Here is a 23,997-nt window from a genome sequence, read left to right on the forward strand (position 1 = left end):
GACTTTGCTCTTGATGGTATCACATGCTATGCTCTTTTAAATAACCTTGTTATTATCAGTATTCTAAAACTGCATGCTTAATTTTCAGCTCCAATCAGCATAGCTCCTTGGTATTTTATATAATGCACAACCATCAGCAAATATTTATCTTTGTAAATTAGTAAAGACCTCATTTTTAAAGCTAACAAATTAAATGCAAAAAATTAAACAATAATTGTGTCTTCAGGGTTTAGCTGTGGCTGTCCCTCAGTCCTTTGAAGAATTTGTCTTCCTTTTGTGCCATAAGCGTGTCATCGTTCCTAATTGATCAGGACTCTAGTGACATACAGTGGTGAGAATTTAGAACTGCAGGCAACGGCTCATGTTAAGACACTGACTTTTTCCTTGATGTATTTTCACTTTATTATGAAACCTCCAAGCCTCTAATTAGACAACACAGAAAAAGAAGCAGAAAATATTTTGGTCTCTTTGATTATAAATTGATTCAGATTACAAATAGTAGAATAAACATTAAAATGACTTTCTTTTAAAAACTCATAACCTTTAGAGGAGCTACCAACACGAACGCATAAAACTTACCGAACATTGCAACCTTCATTTTCATGGAAGCAAATGGAATTTTGTACAACAAAACTATATATCTAAGGTATATGTTTTTAAACAAAGCTGTCTATTCATTTGGTCTCTACCACTGTAGAATGACTGAAATCCCAAAGATAAAGCTGACAAAATGTTATACAGTAGCTCACAGTATAGTGTGTGACTTAATCCATATACAGTATCTGACATTCACAAAACCAGCTTGTGTAAGAGCATAGAACTGACAGCTAGGTTTGCTTCATATACCCTGTATATGATTATACATATACTCTAGAATTGTTACAATCAGGACGAAAGTGTGTACCCAACTACCACAACAAGGTCTTTCAGAAATAAGGACTACTTTGCACTTTTTCTGCAATTCTTCCTTTCTGAATTAGCTTGGTTTCAACATATTTGTCTTATTTAACTGTAATTATTGTTTCTTTTATAAAGAATGTTCCTGAAATACATTATTTTACAGCCTCTGTGAAGATATCAGGGCACACTTGCTGACACTTTGTCCTCGGCTCTAGTGCTTTGCATTCTCAATTTTCCACACAGTATTGGGAGCCATTACGGGAGGAAGAGTAAATCTAAGCTTTTATATTTCCTTTTCCTTTTCCAAGTGTCTGAAATACAAGGGGGGCAGGGTCCTGCAGTGTTAAAAACATTCAGTTTAAATTCATTTGGTCAGCTTGTTTCTTCTGGGTTGCAAGTTAAATGAATCAATTTAGCTTGTATTCCATCCTCTGTTTTAATCAAACTGACCAAACACTTTTGATCCCACAAGAGCTCTGCATTTCCTGTACCATTCTAAAGCTAGAAACACTGAAAGGCTTTTTTCAGTTTTAAAAAACAAAACAAAATATCAAATACTTACACGTGACTTTACATGATATAAAGAGGCAGAAAAAAGAAAAATAAACAGAAAATGTGAAAAACAAAGTGACTGCCTCTAATTGGCATTTATCTCTAGCAGTATTGTGCTGAAAGGAGAGATGGAGAGAATCCTCTGGAATTCTTAAGCTGGGAATGTTATGACCTAGATTGCCATTGTCCTGGACAACTTTCTGATTCTGGACAACCTGTAATTTAGCCTAGCTAAAACATAGGGGCAGTTGCTAGGGGTAGCAAAAAAACCAAAAAAAACCTACCATGAATGATGGGTTGTTTTTGAACAGATGTCTTATATACAATACATGCACTCTAATTAGTCCCAACCTAAAATTAATAAATAAAAAAGTAGTATTTGCCTGTTCTAACAAAAACTGCAGCAAAATTATATGTTATAGTATGAGCTTAAAAATATACAATGGTAATTACAGTATATGCAGCAAAAAAGTCCAGGCAATTTGAAATGGTCATACACTTGTTTAGTCATTGTAAACTCCTTACATACGGGCCAGCAAATTAATATACATTACAGGACCAGAATGATTGTATTAGTTACCTGCACCAGGACAAAGAATCTTTTCTTCCATCTCTTCCACACATTTTTTCCAATTGCCCATAGGTACCTGAAAATGCATTATTTCATTAATCTATGAAGGGAAATCAGGCTCCTACTCAGAGAAAGATCATGATCCTAATTGAATACCTCCACACACACTCCTGACATTGGTTTAAATGGTTTCTGGCAGACTTATAGAAAGAAAGCTTTATACTTACAGTATGTCCTCTTAATTCAAAATAATACTTAAACATACTACTGTATCACAGTTCTGTTCATAGTAATCTAAAGACTGCAGCATTTATTTAGAATGGGTTAATGTTTAATATTTATAATATATTGATATTAATCCTTATATATATTATTTCACCTTGGAAGTATTGCCTGCATTAGGCAATTTCTATCAATACCTGATTCATGAATTTCAATGTCAATACTGCAACTCTTTGCTCTTTTTTAACAACTTAACACTCATCTTTTTACTAGGGCCTATGTCTGATTGCTTTACTTATTTATGGTTTATTCTGTATGTTCGTGTTTCATTTTAGTTACATCCTTTTGCATTTTACACTTTTTCTTTTTTATTGGTATGCTTAGCATCTTTGTGTTTGGAAAGGTGTGTTATAAATAAAATTATTATTATTATCATCCTTTGAAGACAGCATGTTGTGAACTCAATACATTACCCTGAAACAAATCTTTGCTGCCCCCTCCTGGTCTAATTACAAACTCCATTGGTTAAAAAGGTATTTATAAGGTGCTCAAATTCAAAGTCATCTGTTCACATCAGTTTTGAGGGCACTGTCAGTGTTCCTACTTTAAGCACAGAATCCAGATAACTGATGTTGTTTTTCCTCAAGCAGGTGAAACCTGAATGATGGACAACTGCAGAATGCTAAAAAGGATATTAAGGATTAAAAGAAATAAAAATAAGTGGTCGAAATTCTAAGCCACTGCAATAGGATTTTAATAAAAAGATAACATTAAAGAATATGAATGCAATTCCACAGCTGCATGGAATTCTGCCTCTTAAAAATATAAATGTAAGACACACATATGTATTATTTTCCTAAATTCTGGAACTTTCCAATGCACTCATTATCAGAAAGATGCTTGTTGTTGCCAACCAGACATCATCCTGAGAACACAGGGCTGCTCTAGCCCTGAACAGGACACTGGATTACCCAGATGAAAAAATCCACACAGTCATTTCAGTACAGAATCAAAGCCAGGGTCCAAACATTGTGGGACCCAAGAGCTGTGAGACAGCAGCACAAACAACCATGCCCCTGAGCTGCACCAGTGTTCTCCTCGTAATGAAACCTGGTGATTTAGCACCATTGAAAGGAAGCACTTCACTAGATGTAAGATAAAAGCATAGAATGCCATCTTCTAGTTTGAAAACAATTCTGGAACCATAAGAAAGTCCTATTTACAAAGGGCCAAGTACCTTGTGGTCAGGTCTCTGGACACAAGTTTGACATGATGAATAAGAAAGGTACCAGCACAACAGGAGTGCCCAGGTGAAACTGGCTGTTCCAGCCCCTGTGCCATCACAGGAAAAATTAGACTGCACAGTCATTCCCCCCACCCTGAGCCCTGAGCGCTCAAACACTAAACACACAAAGAGCAGGAGACAGAGCAGCTGTACAGGGGATTGAAGTTGATTGTGGGATGAAAATTTCAGCTTTTGAATTGGAATACCCTTTGCATTATTATTCATATTGAGGTGGTTTAAAAATTAAAAGTATCTTTGTCTCATTAAAACATGACAAAAGTATAACAGATATTTTATACTTATATGATATAAAAAGCGCTTGTTATACATATAAACTGTTTTTTATCAGGAATAGAATCTTTAAGCCCTTGAGAAATCCTGTTATAATACTTCTGTGACAAAAATATGACTGTATTAGTACCTTACTTTGGTGTAACATCTCACATTAGTTTTGAAAAACTATTTAAATTAGCATTGAACAGGGTATAAACCCAGATTAGTGGGTCTGTGCGTGGGAAAGTTTGAGGAAAGTCTAAAAGAAGTCACGACAGGAACCAGCGTCACCATATTTTCTGAAGTTAAGGAAAGCTGGATGATTAAAAAAGCTGTTTACTTAATGTCCTTCTTCTTTAAATTTGCAATTTATTGTCAGGTTCACTATATTTTATTTCACTCAACACACAATAAAATAAAATGGGATGCAAAAATATATATTTTTTCTGAATCAATCACCCCTTTTCATTAAAAATCTAGTTTCATCAGTGGCATCAAAGGCATCACATACAGTATTTCTTATTTCCCCATCGACTTGTAGATTGCACTACACTTACAATAACACTAGATGGCAGCACGTTTTCTTTAAATCATCGACAAAGTACATCGAGCCCCGTAGTGTTTGGCTAAATTGTGAGCTATTTGCAGAAGTAAATGGTACTCCGGTAATTGATGATGATCTTCAATTGTTTCCTTCCTGTTTCATGGAACATCTACAGTATATGACAGATTTTTGTTGTCACTGAAAGGAGACACTCACCCACAATGTTTCATATTCTGTGGTTTATCCATTCGAATGGCAAGTTTAATTTTCAAATCTTGATCAGGGCAATTTTTGGAAACTGTCATTTTGTGTAATTCGGATTGTTTGGGGCTGTTTGGCGTCGGATGCAAAACAACCTGAAATAAAAAGAGCAAAGACAAAAATCACAACATACAGTAATATCAGTTTATAAAGCAGCAGAAATGTACAGTATTCTTAAATATTGTTTACTATGATCTTATCTTAAATTAAGTTTTTAAATATTTCTGAGGTATATTATTTAAAAAGCCTGTTTCTAGATGTTCAGGCTGTTTTTAGGCGTGTATTTTAAACTTCACTCACTAATCGTTCTGCAAAAAGTTCAGTTTTGACTAACAAGTGCTAGACTGGAAGGAGGTAAGGGGCCTCAGATGACAGAAAGCTACTACTTCCTTTATTTCATTTTTAACAGGACAGTATAATAGAACAAAGTGTTTGCCTTTTCTTTTATATATTTCTCCAACATTAAGGTCTCCTGCTTCTTTTCCCAAAGCCTTGCTAAAACAGTAAGCTTCTTTTAAAAAGCACTTTGAAAAGCTGAATTTTACAGATGGAAAGAGAAAAAAAAACTGCTGAGAATTGCTTCTCGAGAAGGTCCATCTAATCTGCTTTGAGCGGTTCTGAAAATGAGCCTTTAGAAGAGTAAGAGCTTTGACAGAGGCTGCTTCTGCTGCAGTTTGAGATTAAACTGCCTTGCAAAAAGCTAAGGTCGGATGGATGAGACATCATTTAAAGGATTTCGATATAAAAAATAACTATAAATATCTCACTTTTAAAAAGCAAAAGAAAAAGGCAAAGTCAATTCTGCAGTTTATACATTTGGTAATTAACTGTGAAGCTAGGGTTAGGTTACTTTTCAATTAAACAACTCAAGGTTGGGTGCTCGGCTATAATTGGGTCTATGAAGATCCCTCTTCTACATCAGAAAACACTTCACCCAGATTAATTTGTTACTGCAATATTATTAGAAAAGGAGAGAGGGTTGGTGAAGTAGTCATTAATGGTCTTTCTTACGCTGCTTATTTATATATTTTAAAAGCTTGATCCATTTGTCTTAACAATTATTGCCTTTTCTTCTCATGCAGGCTGTGTGTTAATGATATTTTCTAATGAACCTGTGGAGCACTTTGGGCAACACTAGGCGATGACCTGATAGCTCTTGTACAAGAAAAAAGCAGTTCCTGAGAAGGACAACTGACACTATTAATAGCTAGCGACACACTCAGCTCTTCAATGTTAAACTCATCCTCCCCCTGGTGCCAAGAGGCAGCAAGAGGAAACAAGGGCAATGACAACATGCAGTGTCAAGGAAATGAACAGGCTGAACCTGATTTTGTAACAAGAAAGCAAGCTAGTCCTGTGAGGAGCTAAGCGATAGTACAGGAGAAATAGAAGAAGAGACAATGACGTTTAATATATGTACACTGTATTTCCATTATTTAAAATTATTTTTTTTTAATATTGAATCATCTGAGAACTTTGAGGCTCAGTACACCTGTGAATGATGACATTGGCAGTGTTACCTGAAAAGAATGTGATTATCTCACTGCTCTGCAATGACACTCAGTTTCTCTTTTCCCTACTACAGAGCTCACAGGATCAGCTTAGCCTCCTTCAGCTTTAGGAGGAAGAAGTTGGGGGTTGTCCTACGGGACAGCTGAGCGCCTTTTGTAAAAGCCTGATCTCACTGAAGGACAACAGCTTTCCCTACCCTTCCCAGTTCCTTGTCTTCCAGAGCCAGCACTCCAGTGCTCTCAGTGAATAGTTTCACCTTCACAGCAGGCAGAGGATGTGTCGTGGTAAAGTCACCTTGAGTTCCCCAGCTGCAAAAGAGAAACAGGCTGCCTTTAGCTGAATCAAACACAGCATAAAATCCAAATAAGCACTCAATAAAGAGCCAAGTACACTGTAGACATTCTAGCCCCCAGCCCCCTTCAAACTTAATACTAAACTTGTGGACTATCGCAAAAGAAACCCAATGCATCGGGACGTTAATACAGATCTCCCACTATCGGTAGGCTACTGTAAGAATACAGTGAGTACACACACTTAAGATTTTATTAAGGTTTAACATATTTAGACATATGTCAGTAGCCATATCACCTCGCAGATCACAACTACTGAAGCTTAGGAGGTGTGAGCCTGGTCAGTACCTGGATAGGAAACCTCCTGAGAAAAATTAAGGTTGCTCCTAAAAAAGGTGTTGGTGAGGCCAGTAGGAGGTGCTCACCCTGCAGTCTATGTGGGTCCTAATGCCCCAGTATAGTGATGGGGACACTATACTGTAAAAAGGTGCCATCCTTTAGATGAGATGTTAAACCAAGGTCTTGATTCTCTGCGGTTGGTAAAATTCCCAGGGCATATCTTGAAAAGAGTAGGGGTGTAACCCTGGTGTCCTGGCCAAATTTCCCTATTGGCCTTTACCAATCATGGCCTCCTAGTAATCCCCCTCTATGAATTGGCTTCATTACTCTGCTCTCCTCCACACTGATAGCTGATGTGTGGTGAGTGTACTGGTGCACTATGGCTGCCGTTGCGTCATCCAGGTAGATGCTGCACATTGGTGGTGGTGGAGGAGAATCCCCATTACCTGTAAAGTGCTTAGAGTGGAGTGCCCAGAAAAGCGCTATATAAGTGTAAGGAGTTATTATTATTATCTGACCTTCATCTAGTCATCACCAAGTCTTAATAGGAAGTGGTTTCCACCTGCCTATAAAATCAGAAACTTTGTTGATGTCAACCATAAAATCTTAAGGGGTGTCACCACACTGCATGCAAAAAACAAAAGAAACAAAATACCATCCAGGTAGAATCTGTGTTTTGGACATTAGAACAGTTAGAGATCTGCATGCTGCTGTATAAACCCTTAAAATGAAACAGGAAACTAAAGCAATTACCTTTCTTCACTGAGATTCTCTTTAATGCTACCAAATCCTCCCTATTTGACCTAAAACATAACAGTCCAAATAGAAATTATGTAGTGAAAAATGTAGAGAATAAATGATTTAGTGTGATATAGGCTTTACGATAGCAGAGGATGCATCTGTGTGTATCAGTGTTCTCCTATCCAAGTGAAGCCAACCTGATATAAATGCGCTCCACACACCACTTAAGTCTTACAATTTATCATCTTGGCATAACAGCGAAGTAATCAGTCATGCAGCCTCATATTGCATGCACTTCCTGTAGGTTACAAATTAAGTATACGCCTGTAGCTTGTAATACTGCCCAGATCTCAAATCAAGCAAGTTATTATAAGCAAGATCCTGCCATAGGATAGAGGGAAGAGAGGCAACAAAATGAAAACAAAAACGAAACAGAAAATGAATATAATGTTTTGGTTCAAAACAATTACAGGTCTTACATACAAAACTACAGTTTCTTGAAACAGTAGTTTTTGCCACATTATCAGTGCTCCTGTTTCCAAATTGTGATAATATAACCCCATGTTTTAGTTGAGATTTATTATTACAGAGGTTCCAATGCCTGTAAAGTGCTAAATGCCTTTTGCTACAGCCAAAAAGAATAAGAATGGTACAGTAACTGACCCATTTGTAATGGCAGTTGTAGAAACTGATGCAAATGTGCTTTTTATCGGATGTGCCACAAGATTCTAAAACATTTGAAGTATAGTTTCATCCCATATCAGGATTGCCTGTGATGAGGATAGTGGTGTGTTGTTCTACCAGTTCCACTGGGTTTTGGTAAGACTGAGATCTGGAAATTGTCTCCTCCTCTTCAGAACAACCACATAAAGAATCTATATTCAATTGACTTGGATGCTATAATATTTTAATCAGTGAACTGTGCACTTAAAACTGCAAATAGGAAGCTACAGGCATTTTACTGTGGAACCTATAAATAATTATGACATGGCATTTAGAATTTCTAAAACTAGATCATGTCAAAGGATCTGTATGTATTGCATGAAACACTAGCTGTTTCTTTTAGATCTACTGTATGCCTCAGAGAAAACAAGCTTTGGATTATCTTATCTATAAGCAGAACACCTGCATTCAAAGCTACTCTGAACTGTAAAATAGAAGGTGATTGCATAACATATGCCATCACAAAATGACATTTATTAATGCATGTCCAGATTTTTTTTTTATTTCAGTTTGAGCCTTTCCATCCTTAATAAGTGAAGTAATGACAGCATTCAGAGGAAAATAATTTTAAAAGACACCAAAAAATAAAGACCTAATGTAAACATGGCAATCCATCTGAGCGAATACATTGAGAAAAATACAGAAATATCACTTAAAGTCATCTTTCATGTCACTCGCATAAAAGGTATTGGAGGCACTGGGGTTACAAAGAAATGGAATCTGGCGTGATGTCATTAGCTGCTATGGTAACAGCCAGTGCCTGGCCATGATTCAAGTCACAGAGAGATGATTTGTATTCATAAGGAGTGTACAGTTTATGTGGACTGAATTCCAGATGAACTTGGTTGATAAAATTAGCTCTTGGGACTAGAAAAGGGACACATGTCATTGTAGGTAATGAAGACATGATGATTGTACTGTTAAAATGGAAAAGTGAATAACGACCCCAGGAAAACTCAGTTAACTGTCCCAAAGCGCTTTTCCTATCATCCATATTCTGTCTCTGCATCAGCATTCCTGTACAGGGGACATTGCTACTTCACTCTAGGATGAAAGCAAAACCAGCAGCTTTCCCTGGGAAAAAAACAACCTAATAGTAAGACAGAAAACATTATTCGAGGTGCATCCTCATCTTAAAGGAAATATCTGTAAAGGAAAGCTCCATGCAGAGATGGAATGGACAGCTACAGTATCAAGACTATTCATAAGAAATATCTTTAGAAAACCAAACTTACAGAACACTCCTACAAAGATGCAAACATATTTTAAAAAAATCTGTGTAGCTATTTTCAATCAGCTTCCAAGGTATAAGAGTAGAGTCGAAGAGCGTAACCCACTTTAAATTGAAATGATCTATTCTGAGAAACATCTCAACCCCCACAAAAAATAAGTGAAGCATGTGAGATGGAAACTGTGTGCAATGTTGCTGGGAGAGTGATTTGTGCAATAATGATTCTGAGGTTTGTTTTTTAATATTTCAAGGCTCCCTGCATGTGCCACGAAGTCTTGGATGATTAATGGAACAAACAATAAGCAGGACTGAGTTATAAGGGAGGCAAATGTGAACAGAAACTACTACAAAGATATGATATAATACAGTACAACAAGTAATATCAAATGGGTCCTTAATTTGCTTCACTGAACCACTGTGACAGTAATAAAACAAGTCGTGCCTTATGTAGATTTGTTTTTAATGATGTTGGTGACCTACTTGGATTATTGAATAAATAATAAAAATATGAGTTTGCAGTGCATTGGCTTATTTGATGTGAGATGTCTCTCTATAAAGTCCCATGGAAATAACCACTCTGCACTGGATTGGTTTTGTATTTCCAGAATACCAAGGAATTTCTTGACAGTCTGCTATAAGTTAATCTCATTGGTTTGCTCTCCTCAAGTATTTTGACAGCTTTGAGCACTGACCGTGAAATGACGCTGATACCGCACCATGTGCAGCCTGCGCACTGCGAATTCTAAAGACAGTCTAGAAACACTACGCCCTGCTACAAAACACCATTAATAATATATGGCAACTGATGAAACCTTTATTTGACATTTTGCCATTAGTGAGAGAGAAAAAAAGATCTACTGGGTAGTTAAGGTAAGATTTCATAGTTAACCAAAAAATGAGAATTTTCTTCATGATGGCAGGTAAATAAAATATTTTCACTCCTTTCTGTTTCATTTCCTAGACAAAGAATCACTGGAAGCTGTATGCTCCTTTAGCAGCCATTGTTTCAGAGGCTGATAATTGTTATTCTCTTAACATTATTTACAAAGAACCAAGCAACCCTGAGCTGTTGTCACTGAAACCCACTAGTTGGAGATTTAAGGTGTGGTACTGTATCTACATTTTGTTATTAGGGAATGGGAAATGTAGAAAATGAAGCATGGGGTGTATAGTGTTGGATCTGGACCTCATCAAATCATTATCCATTATCCATTATCAAATCCAAATCATTATAAGATTGTCCTACAAACAATCTTCTTCGGGAGATAATTGGGGCTGCATGACTCGCATGGGCAGAGCTAGAGACAATACTGAGACAAGGATGTTTCACTGCACAAATTTAGAACCTGGACACAGTTTAGAACCTGAAACTGCAGTTTCACTCTATAAGTGAGCCACTAATTACTGGCTGCATACCACACAGAGGGTGTTAGAAATATGGGGGTACCCCTTGGCAGGCTTGCAAAATTGGAAATCAGGGGTGTCATGGGTAAATTGTTTCTCTTCATTATTCACTTTTCCATCTTAACAGTATGATCATCACGTCTTCATTACCTACAAGGACATGTGTCCCTTTGCTAGTCCCGAGAGCTAATTTTATCACCCAAGGTCATCTGGAAGTCAGTGCAGATGCTGCACTGTTAGGTTTTTTGTTTTACCAGTCTGTGTCCAGTAGAATGTTCTCACTTTACTTTAAAGTTCTTTACAGCACACATTGCAGTTAAATTCCCAGAACCGATCTCAGATATATTAAAGTACTGACTACAAACATATAGTAAAATCTATAACCAGGGTGAAATTACATCCACAGCCTGTATTAATAATATGGTATTGTTTGAACAGTTTTGTACATCACTCCCCAGGAAATCCACAACATTTTTCTTATTCAGGGTAATTGTTAAAAAACACAGCAGCTTTCTGTTTAATGGGAACATTTTTTGTGTGCAATATGTTACCATTGAAGCCAGTTTACTTGTTCTTCAGACCTTGGTCAAAGTATACATTGCTGCTGCATTTGAAGCTTGAACAAGTAGTCGATGAGTGATGCAGATCGGTCAGTTGACATTGAACCTGTTTCAGCTATAATTTGCTAGGGACTAAACTACAGTTTGTTTACTGTAGTTTATCTACAGTATATCTATTTACTCTCATTGTCACGTTAATCTCTTTGTGTTCCTTGCTAAACCAAGTGAAATATTGTTTTATTCTGCATTATTAATTAAACCACAATACAAAGTGTCCCGATTTTCTCTTTGTTCAAAATCAGAGGAGGTCCCGTAACCTTTTAAATTTCATTACACTATTCCCTTTCAGCCTGCATTTTGGGAAAGCGAGACATACTTTTTTGACAAGGCATGTTTATACATTTTTGCCTGTTAACCTCTTATCCTTTCTCCGCTTCCTGTACTCAGAGGTGCTCACATTGCGTTTTCAGCGTCTATCTCTGGTGCTACAACGCTCTGTCGGCTATGGGCTTCGTGTCAAAATGAAAACTCCTAATTGAAGTTCAACAGGGATGACAACAAACAGGCAAAATGCACCCACCTGTTCTTTGTCATGTCATTCCCATGTTAATTACTGTATATATAATACAAACATCTTGTTTTTTGCATTCTATTTCATGCATAGCTCCCCTAGGCCAACTCCACCTTTGCACCTACCCCTTGGATAACTCCTTCCTCTGACCTGAGGTCCAAGCCTCTTTGTCCTACAGCCGGGGGGCTGCCTCTTATCCTTGCGGATTAAGTAAAACCTTACTAGTATTAAAACCTTAGATTAAATGAGTATTAGAAAATACTTAATAAACATTTATAAAGCATCTGATTGTCGGTTGTTGTTATTCCTCTTGAACATCAATATAAAATGCCCATTTATAGGCTGATATGGGCACGTTGATTTAGGTACAACAAAAGAAACAGCATTTTTATATTTTTTATACTGCACCAATGCCTCTTTTGAATCGCCATAGTCCTATTGTGTAATTAATGAGTTAAAGAAATGCGTTCTCCAATCTGGCGCACTGGCCAGCCGGCTATGTTGTCAGCTGGGTCATTAACACCGGTCTGTGAGACATATACGGTACCACCCCGTCACATTCTCGTATTAAGTAGATTTATAAATGAGACAGATGAATGTAATCCTATCCCTGTATTGTGCAGACTGTATTCTCATAATAACCAGTAAAGAAAATATGCCCTTTGTATAGAATATGATGATATCACTGGCCTTCTGTGATTCTTGGTTTAGAAGTGCTGTTGTAAGACTTTTCACCATGCATGCAGCTACAGTTTCCAGGCTGTTCCTGCCACACTCTCTTGATGGAATCTGAAGATTGAATGAATTTTAAAATACTGCTTTTATGGGAGCTATTTTAGGACATTAAGTATTTTAACTCCCCCAATCACATTGTATGAATGCGCAAGTTAACAATACTTGAAATACAGTATTTCATTTTGAATTCATCAATGTAGAAACAGCAATATTTTTTTGGACGGGGAGCTCACTTTTATACTCTTAACGTTAGTTCTGTTTAATATACTGTATCTCTGTATAGCCATCTCTTTGTAATAAAGCGCATTGAGGTGATATATCGTAAACGTTGCCACGTAAAAATAACTACTTTTTACTCTGCTTTTGACTTCCCTGTAGATCTTGGCTGGGGGGCACTGAGTTTTTCTTACTAGTCGCATGAGCACTAGTAGTGTACTGTATATCACATTTACGCCAAAGTCAGCAGCTGCCTACTTTGCCTTAATATACGCGAAGGTGTAAGAGTGATTCATTCTTATAACTCATAGCATCTTCTGCTTGTTTTTCAAAACGTCGTAAAGCCATCATAATAAATTATACATACTGTACATATTATTAATTTATGTACTTTATAGTATATATATTCGTATGTTTTTGATGTTTGGAAACTTTCCTGTTTCATTCAGACTGGGTAATATTAACTAAATTTCACTGTATAACTAAAAAAGGAGCAACACACTACTCACATCTTATAAATTTGGAGACAGGCGGATATACTGTACAGTACTGTAGCGTTGGTTTTAAGACTGTGCACGCCCTGCTGTACAAACGATATAAAATCTCTTGTAAATTTTGATTATGCTCCACTTAGCTCTTCAACCATGCGGGGTGATATCAGCATTTAAATATTTTCAATCTCATCTGTTTAATTTAATATACATTGAAAATGAAAATTGCGGCATCGGACCGGCTAAATTACCTCTCCACAGGATGTAAAATATAATTCTTCGGTGTTGGATAAATATAAAGTCCTGTTTGAAAGAGCAAGCCGTCTTGTCTTGGGGAGCACCTGATTTTTGTCGTATCTCGCTCGTCAGAAAGATAATATAATTATTTTACATAACAGGTTAGACTGCTGACCTTTAGGATTAGTTTGCTTAGATGACTGCTGACTGTCTAAAGGATTGAAAATCTTGGTGATACTGAAGTACTGTACATGTACCATCATAAGGTCATCTTTTTGCATCACTTTCAACAAATGCGTTTAGCTAGAGTCAACTAACGCCCGTTTGCAAATCGTAAGGGTAGACTAGATGCCCTTGCATAATTTGCAAAACAAAAACGTGTGCGGAAGAAGGCGTACAATAACTAGCACGTTCAGCCTTAGCTTCCGTAAAGCATGGGAAGAACAGAACGGGACGGTGACCGCTGCATCTTTTTGCTCCCACCATCAGTTTACACGGAGTCTGTTTTTTTCCACTGTATTAGTAAAGAGAAAAAAATGTCCAGTATTTGGCTTTTATCGAGAACGATTTTGAACCCGCTCTTCGCAGGCATTTAAGAAATTACCCCTGTGTCGAAGGCAAGCTGTCGTATTTTGGAGAATTTCCTGTAAATATATTTTTAATAGATTCCCAGGCTGTGTTGCGCGGTCTGTTGGAAGCCATTTTCAAATTGAGCAATGTATGCTGAGCGGAGTTAATTCCTTTGAGCTTTTACAAACCTTTAACAATGTTTTTTCATAATATTTCATTTGTGGGAATCCACCGCCTAGATCAGTGTGGATCCTGAAAACCAAATTCAGTTGTTGCAGCTACTGAATATCACCGTTGTTGTATAATAGAGACATCCTCTTTCAGGGAAGTATGAAGAAAGGTCTCTTGATAGTGAAGACTGGATTATTATGACATTTTATAATCACATTGCATTACTATGCTTCCATTACGTGTTATCACATAACTACACACAGAAGATTGTAATTCTAATTATTTTAAATATCTTTGCAACATCCAATTAATTCAAGACGTGAAATTGTTATTGGAATATGCTAGACAGATGAAGATACCAAAAACCAGCAGCATTTTTAGTTTTTTTAAATTTTACATCACATTTTTAAAATCATTTTGTCCTTAAAACTCCCTTTTTTAGATAAAAGCACAGTTAATTTAATCAAGAAACAGACTTTTTTTCTTTCGAAAAGACATGTTATGGATAAAGATTATTTATTAAAACTAAATAAAGAATGCAGAAGAGCAGGTAAACATTCCTATAGTAAATGCTTTCAGAACAAAGCCACTGTGTGAGATTGATTATGCTATACAGCACAGGGGGTGAGAACTGTTTCATTTGTGATACGGGGTTGCTCTCTGGTTCAGATTGGGAACTACTGCACTGTTATTTTGAACTCTTTGAACAAACCTAATGAGTATAAGCCCAATGATCACATTGATCTGTTTTGTACAGATGTATTTAAGTTATTTGCACCAGTTTTTCATTTCTAATTGTTTTGCAATTTAGGAACAATTCTACATTGTACCTGTAGATGGCAGTCCAGGAATTCGCAAGATTTGAATGACTCATAAAATAAGTTATAAACTTTATGTTCAGTAATAACAGTGCTTTGGAGAAAACATTCAAATATAATCTTTAGAAATGTCATTAAATAATGTTAAAAACACTTGTCTACAAAGAATTAATCTGCATAGTTTGGTTTTGTGATGTTACCATTTATAATACTAAATGATTACAGTATATTAAAATATACTGAGAGTCATTTGCAAAAATGCAATTGAACCAATGTTTTTAGTCCAGTATATAACTTCTGTACAATATTTATAACCCTTTTTAAAATTTACATTCTGTTAGTTACATTATGTGTAATTATGTATTAAACTCATTTTGCTGTATAGCAAGTCAATCATAATCAAAATAAGCAATAATGGTATTTTTTTTAATGGTGTCATTTTTCACATTCCTAGCAACCCTAGCATTGTAAAAGAAAACAGGTTATATTACATACCATTACTGTATATCTTTGTAATGTTTCAAATGATAAAAAGTTTACTAAGAATAAACAGAATATTGGTATCTAAATCCAGTTAAAAGCAGCCCACGTACAGCACTTTGTATTCCTAAGGGATCAGATTTTATATAAACTGTACTTCCCTTTATAATCTACTGTAGTTAAAACCTAAAAAGCTGATGTTCCTTTTCTGAATCTTACTCTTGAACATCATAGCACACAAAATGTAGGCCCTGTTGTTGCATACCATTACAGTCACTCCGCTGAGAATCGGGACTTCAGAGTCAATAAAGAGTTGTATTGGCCAGGTACTGTAGGTATCAGCCAGCTTAGATCTTTGCACCCAATAACTAAAATTGAACCTCCATCTGAGTTCAGTGTATTATAATCTATTTCAATTGTCCCCTACAGTACAATAGTTTTGGTGATTATAGTTTAAAAATAACAAGACTGTAGAACAAACCAATTAAGTGTATTTAAATTCCACCATTATTTTATTTTAAATCTTGTTAATATTACTATTAAAAGCTATGCTGGTCATTTTTTGTATATGATTGTAAATTACCCCACAAACACACAAACAAAAAAATGCAGTCTCACTAATTTCCAAACGTCTACAATAATTGTGCTCACAATAAGATGCTGGGGATATGTCTTTAGTGCTCATTCACATGGTACCAGGAAAGAAAGGGTCATGCTGCTGTTTTAAGATACTATGCATAACAGATTAGGTAAAATTGCACAGCAGATTAAAGCAATTTCCAAGAATGCTTGGGGGTTTACATTCTACATTTGAATGCATTTCTGTAGTCTGTCCTCCAATTGATTTGGTTCACTTAATTATCCATTTGAAAAGGATGAGACATTTAAAAAAAAAAAAACTTAATACTGCTTCTATAACAGTCACAACCAGACACTGATTTAAATAGAACACGTGCATTAAAATATAAAATGACAATGTTGCCACCTACATATGTCACTACATATGATATACATATTACATACTGTACCAGTAGTCCAAAAGAATGTTTTGGTGGGCAGGAGAAAGCACATAATTTACAGCCAAGAACCTTCACACAATGATGGAGGTTCAAGACAGTGATAGCGCCATTGATAAGGAACAGTGCTACAACAATGCTTCCTAAATGTTCTGTAGTTTTTCAGATATGAAAGAAACAATGCTTTCTGCATGTTCTGTAATTTTTGTGATATAAAAGGAACTGTGATTTTTGCATTATATAGATTTAATGACTGATGTGGGTAATAACTGAGTTTTTGAGAACACGTTTCCATACTCTTTTTTGTTATTAAGTTTTTTACAGAATATTAGAAATCGTCATGGTATTTTGTGACTAAAGTAGAACTTTCCTGTGTGCCCCAAAGGTGCAATGGTGTCATCTATAAAATGAAGAAAAAGTGTACTGAAGGTCTTGTTTAATTCATACAGATGGAGTTTTTTGTATGCTTTAATTAAAGTAATGGGAGAAATCAATGTTGCAAGCTTTAATGCCTTTGGATCCTGCTCAATACTGGACATTGAGTAATATCCACATTTGCAGTGAGGGAAAACAGTGAATTTACTCAGAGAATTAAATAACCATATGGAACTCAGTAAGTTACATAGTCACAAACAAATGCCTGTGTCATCAGTAATAGACATTACTGATTAAAACTGTTCAGTTATGTTTGAAACGGCGATCTCAGGAATGTATGCTCCTGCTTCTAAAACTATGAAATATTTCAAATGGTCTTGTACTGCAGAACTAGAATGTTTTCTGCTTTCTTAAAAATTGGTTATTAAATTTTTAAATGGGCTGGAAATTAGAGATTTATAGAAAATGGTTATCAGATTTCTAGTTTGAAAACTGGGGCTCCAAGTATACATTCATTTCACGAGGAATGACAACACCCAAGATGAAAGTGTCAAGGAGCGAAACTGTGGCTTTAACCCGCTTGGCTGAGGGCTGACCTCCCAGCCATAGGACAAGGAGACCAGGACCCCAATACAGTGTGACCAAGGTGTAGCTGCAGAGGTGGTGATGGGGTGGAGGTGGGATGCACGAGACTTGCAAGAGAGAGAGATAGGGATCTCGTAGGTATTTATAGCATTTGGGAGAGGGATGGATTGTCAGGAGCGATTGCTAATTACTGACAACTGAGTCTGATTGAGCTTGGTTGTTGTCATCCCTCCCGAACTTTTGTTATAAACTCCATTTAAATTTAACTTTTAATTAAGCCCCCTATGCTTGTATTTTCCTAGATGTTTTGGCAGCAGCATAGAGCTCAAATATTTTCTAATGATGCCCATTTTGGTCACACATTGATGCTCAGAGATGATCCTATTTTCTGCGGCAGAGCAAGTACGGTATCTCAGCTCAAGGTGGCACACTGGCACACTTACGTTGGCTTGGATGCTTCTGCCTGATCAGTTTGTAATTTTTCTCCACCTTCAACTTCCATCGTGCAGTAAACTATACGGTTAGGAGCCAAGGACTTCAAACCCTGGACCTCCATGATCACAACCTACAAGAGACAACAAAGGAAATGTAGTGAGAATAGTCCTACGTTTCCCGTACTTGATTTGATCAGAGCTGAATTCTGCGTTGTCTAGATTGCAAGCCGGTGACTTCTCTTCTCAATGTGCTCAATGCACTAAAGCCTGTTACACATAAACAGAATTAATTGCTGTTGGGGAGGTTCTCCACAAATCAACCTCTTTGTATGGGTGCCATCTATAAACCATTGCCTCAGAACCACAATAATCATTGCAAATGTAATATTTGATATGAAACCAGGCACTCGCAGAAGTATTGAACTACTGATGGGATAATTATGCTTTAAAACCAGCCAGGGAAAACAGTTCTGAAGGATATGTTCACAAAGTTAATTTATCATAAAGTGAAATTGTTTTTCGGCATTATATTTGAGTACTCTATAGATGCAATTGTTCATATTAAAGTCATGGGTGGATATACAGTACCTGGTTATACAGTATATGCAGGTTACTAATAGAATTAGGACAGTTTATTATTAGAATGTGTGTTAGTCATTTAAAGTTGCTGATAACATAATGTTAAATAAACCAGTAGTATTATTAGTGACTGCTGTTGTACATGTGACCACAGCAGGTGTACCCTTTGTAGGTGGTACTTTGAATAAGGAGACAAGGATATATAATATTAATTTAATATAATTTTACTTTTCTACAATATAGCCTCTTTTACTTCTTTTCAAATCCAGCATCTAAGATGAAAGCATGACTGTGTCACTTTTATCATATTCATTACTCATTTTGTATCTTTTTCCACAATGTCCAGGCTGGAGAAAAAATGCATTTTGTGCAGTATGTTTACTCATCTCACTAAACATTAAGTACTTAACATACTTAATTTATACTCATGTCTAAAGGGAGCTCTTTCCACAAAACAAAACACTCTCACATACAGTAGCTTTAAAACAGCTGCTATTTTAAATACTGTTAATTGTAGTTTCTGAAAGGAAATTCCAAACCGTTGCTGTGTGTTACAAGTTCAAAATAACATGATCTGCTATAATTCAGATCACTGGTACCTCAAGAGTGAAAGACAGGACAACATCAGATTTAGAAAGCTGGTTTTCATTCTCTTCGCCCATGTCAATGATGGATGTGTTGTGACTGCGTTTCAGCTTCTGTAGCTTGAACTCAGAGCCTCCTTTGGACACAGGCATGCTCTCTAGGTTAGCCATGAGCAAATTCACAGAGGACTTCAGCTCCTCAATGTACATGTTCTCCATCTCCTTTGACACAAACTTTGGAAATTTGCGCTCCTGTGAAGAAAAAAGCAGAGAAGTTCTTAATGAGCAAACATCTTCATCATCTTCACAATTATTTTACAAAATGATATTATATACTTAAAAAAAAGTAATAATACTTTATTAATGTTGCAATACTAAATGACACTAGTCTAACACCTGATTAAAGGTTTACTGTTGGAAACCCTGATACAGACACCAGTCAAAAACATTTTGTGGTTTAGTCTGAACAGATTTTGCCAATTTTCGAATATAACAAAAGTGATATAATTTTAATATTATTTTGATGTAAACAACAGCATACTAAATTATAATAAAAAGCTTCATTAGGTAAAGTAAACATTGACGCTTCTGCTTCAGCAATTACCATCCCTGGTTCTGGAGAACTACAATCTACTAACATACAGTAGGTCCCTGGGTTCTAAAGATTGGCTACACCTGTGAAGGTGTCATTGATGAAATAAGGAAGTAATCTGTTCAACTAGGAGAACTCTTGTCCCTGAGGGCTGAAGAAGAGTACTTAAAATTAGGTACTAAATGATCTCTACATTACTTTTAATTTAACAAATAACCTGTTTAATTGATCACAGTGAAATTGTTCTAAATCTTTGGTGTTTTAGTGGTGATCTACAAAACCTGCTAGACTTATTTCCACATGACCAAAGTTTGAGAACCCCGTTGTATACCATTTAGTACATTTGTGTTTTATGGGTATTTCCGACATCCTTCAAATATATGAAACTATCAATATGATCAATATATGATGATATTGGCCAAACATAAAACAAAAACTAAATTAACCAACTACAGCATTTAAAACTACGAGGAAAAAGGAGAACCAAATCTGACTACAATTAATGGGTTAATACTAATGAAATAATTAAATTGAAATATTTTTTATTTCTAATGCAATATCTAAAATATATCTAAGAACAAAACAGGAGATTCCATTCCCCCCCCCAAAAGGAAGATCAATTTTTAACCAAATAAAACATCTCAACAGCTGAAACCAGCTTCTGTGGAGGTTTCAAAAAAGTGAAGCATTTTTTACTGGACCAGGTAACATCTCTTCAAGGTGTCAGTACCTGGAAACTTAGACTTGCCTGTGAAGGACTGGATTGAAGCTTTCTTGGGTAAAATATTCCAGTCACTTTATCACAAGGGTGTCTGTAATCCAGCATGCTTACTCTTGATCCATTCATTATTCATTATCAGAAAGCTGCGTGTTTCTGGGGAGGATCACAGCATCCCAGGGCCTATCCTGGATGTACAGTACAGGGCTCAAGGCAGGGCTATAGCTTGGATGGGATGCCAGTCCACTGCAGGGTGCACACACACACTTAAAACATACAAATTAACAGAGCATGTTTTATGAAGGTGGGAGAAAACTGGACCACCTGATCCTACAGTTCAAATTTGAACCCAGGACCCAAGACCTTTGAGAGTTATGCACCATCTCACTCTGCAAGCCTTGCATGTCTTTGAGGTCTATTTCAGTTTATAGCCTCAGCAGCTTAAGACCTTTGAAGGGGGGAGTTGTTTTGGTCCATTAAGAGTGAAAAACACCAGACTTCACTTTTTCTCTTGGGGCTTAAGGTGCAGACAATTCTCAGAGACCTACTGTACAAACTCTGTTGGATTATGGACCTGGAGGCCTGGCATTAAAGACTGAGCCAAGTCAGTTGCTCACTATTCAGACATTGCACGTATCGAGGTAACTCAGATCAATCAAGATGAAAAATAAAACATTAACGAAAACAGCATGGCAATTACATTAGCATATAACGGCATCGTATTTACTCACTCTTGCAATCTGATCTGCCATCTGGAGGCGTCCATCAAGCTCCCTTCTAATTTGAGCTGCCTGCTCATCTGGGTTGTCCAGCTGAAAAAATATAAAAACAAAAAGTCAACCCAGATCTTTCTAGTAATTAGAAAAAATAGCTTTGTATTTCTTTACCTTGGTGTCCTGATGTTTTTGTTAAGCAAACCATCTTAATACCCCTACTGCAAAGTTGTTTGCCACACAAATAAAGGTTCAACAGCTTTCAACTTTCTTGAAACCCAGATTAAGTATGGGGTCTCTTTGAGATGAATGGCCCTAATCAAGTCAAAATGGTTGAAATGTGGCTCTGATTTGGAGTACTATGTGGTGGATAGCCCTCTGGCAGAGGACAATAACAGAGAGGGCACCCTCAGTGGCCAGCAAAGAGATATCCACCAAGATTGATATGAATAGTCCATATCTGTAAATAATTCACCTGTAATTGGAGATTTGAATGAGTGGAAAGTTGGTGTTTTCTCATGGGGTTTAATACCAATGTAATGTGCATACAATATGTACAGTACTATATATAAGGTGTGTTTGATCCACAGCATGTTCAGCAGAGCCAGGTTAGTAGATCAAGTGTAGCAGAATTCTGATTGTAGCTGCTCTGAAAATCCTAAGTATAGAAGGCTGTTTTGTCTGATAAAAGATTTGTTTTGCTTGTTTTTTGTATTTTGATTGTTCACAGTGATAAAATCAGGATCCCTCATGGGACTTTTGTTTTCACCCCAGAGTCATGTACAAACAATCACTTCCACATTAATTAAATTAGAGCAGCACAATTCATCAGTGCAACATATTGTTAGACTGGTGAAAGAATGGATTTGTAGGGGAACTTTTCACAAGGAAGGTTTGAAGATAGATCCTGTAACAACTATATGCTCTACGAAATACAGGGTTGTACTGTATTTTAATAAGGTGTGCTGCTTCTACTGAAAAGAGGGCGGACTTATTTTTACCAGATAATTCAGGCACAATGAGTTACAGCCTGTTCTTTTGTTTTGATTCACTCAATCACACTCAACTTTACGAAGAGTAACACAGCTTCATATCAAGCATATTCCATCATTTCATATCGAGTTCATTATTGGTGCCATTAGGAATCCTAATCAAACCATGGTACCTAAACATGTGTGTTAGTGTCTTGACTCCTTGACTCATTCTGATTCTGAGAGATGTAGAATGCTTTTTAGGTCAATGTACCGCAGTCATCCCTGTCTCACATGTGGAAGTTAATGAAAGAAAATCTGAGGTTTGCCCAACTCTGAGAAGAAGAATAAACACAGTAATTTCAAATTACTGTACAGTACACAGTGTATATTGTGCCAACCAAACAGCTAATGCATGTTCTTTTTCCATGCAAGAACAAACACTTTTGACATCTACAGCACTTAACACTTAGAGTAAAAAAATAGGTACAGTATGTGCAGAAACCTACTGTTATTCCCCAGGGACTGTCTGTACAACAAAATCGTTACTATATAAAACACCCGCCTAACCTAATAACTCATTTTACAGCTCAAGGACCTTTGGAAAGTCAAAATGGAAGCAGCATTATAATGGAAACCAGTTACTGGGTGAGTGTGGTCTCTGAAGTCCTGTTGCTGCAGGGCAATGTAATAACCTGTCCAATAAATCACATTTCATTCCTAAATGTTTTTTCCACCAAATTAATTTCAAAGCATAATACAGGCATGAAGGTGAACAAAAAAGAAAAAGCTGGAGATATAAGTAATAAAAGAGACTCAAATTTAAATAAGCTTCTTGTTATGTATATTATATATTGAACTTCAAAACACATAATTTCTACATAACAATTACACAATGTTATCATTTTTATACACTGAATTCTGTAGCAGGTGCAGTGAAATTTTATTGATGAAACATCCACCCATCTCTTTTCTAACCACTTCATCCCATTCAGGGTTGCGGGGGGAGCCAGTACCTATCTCAGGAAAGCAACAGGCGCAAGGCAAGGTACACCCTGATCAAGATGCTAGTCCATTGCAGGGCGCACACAGAAAAACACTATCTCCAGGACCCAATTTCCCAGAAGCCAACACACCTATCAGTATGTCTTTGGAGAACAAAAAAAAACCCAGATCTGGATTTGAACATAGGGGCTCCAGCAATGCTAACCTCTGATCCTTTGTGCTGACTGCTTACCATGATTTGGCATGAAAGTCACAGATTGGTTGCTTGTGTGGTTGCCTTTGGTACAAAGTTACATCTGTATCTGTATCTGCATCTACATCTGTACAAAATTACATTTGGTACAAAGTTACAGTTCATCTGCAACACATCCTTTGCATCTTATGTGAATCGTGTGGGATTACAGTATGTTCCATTCCTCTTGTAGAGTCTGGACAGACATGTTTGCTTACAGGCGTCACAGCCTTAGAAACTACGCGTTTGCCCAGCTTGTCCCATAGATGTTTGATGGCTGGTCAATAGGATATGCATGACCAGAAGCCATTGTTACAGGAGCAGCATGAGGACGTGCACTGTCCTTCTGGAATGTTGGCACATGAGTTTGAGTCTGCAGGAAGGGCAGTATGTGAGGATGAATACAGCTCTATGCAGTCAGGTCACAATCAGTCACTTCAACTGGAGTTCTGTAGTGAGGTGACATCGTTGGCTATACCCTCACACATGGACCTCT

The 23,997-nt window shown here is 36.7% G+C and overlaps 1 protein-coding gene across 25 annotated transcripts in view; it reads right to left on the reverse strand.

Annotated features, from left to right (window-relative positions):
* The window catches only part of cadpsa (Ca2+-dependent activator protein for secretion a), a 140,132-nt gene that overhangs the window by 59,596 nt on the left and 56,539 nt on the right, over window positions 1–23,997 (reverse strand). For all 25 annotated transcript variants that reach the window (XM_088636193.1, XM_088636196.1, XM_088636183.1 and 22 more), the window contains exons 4-9: window positions 21,312–21,392; window positions 19,286–19,522; window positions 18,117–18,238; window positions 6,317–6,428; window positions 4,564–4,703; window positions 2,033–2,099 (exon numbers count right to left, since the gene is read on the reverse strand). In XM_088636193.1, the coding sequence (XP_088492319.1) occupies window positions 2,033–2,099; window positions 4,564–4,703; window positions 6,317–6,428; window positions 18,117–18,238; window positions 19,286–19,522; window positions 21,312–21,392 (759 nt within the window). The remainder of the gene's footprint in view (window positions 1–2,032; window positions 2,100–4,563; window positions 4,704–6,316; window positions 6,429–18,116; window positions 18,239–19,285; window positions 19,523–21,311; window positions 21,393–23,997) is intronic.

Source organism: Lepisosteus platostomus, chromosome 6, assembly GCF_059453375.1.
Source record: "Lepisosteus platostomus isolate fLepPlt1 chromosome 6, fLepPlt1.hap1, whole genome shotgun sequence".
NCBI classification, from domain to species: Eukaryota; Metazoa; Chordata; class Actinopteri; order Semionotiformes; family Lepisosteidae; genus Lepisosteus; species Lepisosteus platostomus.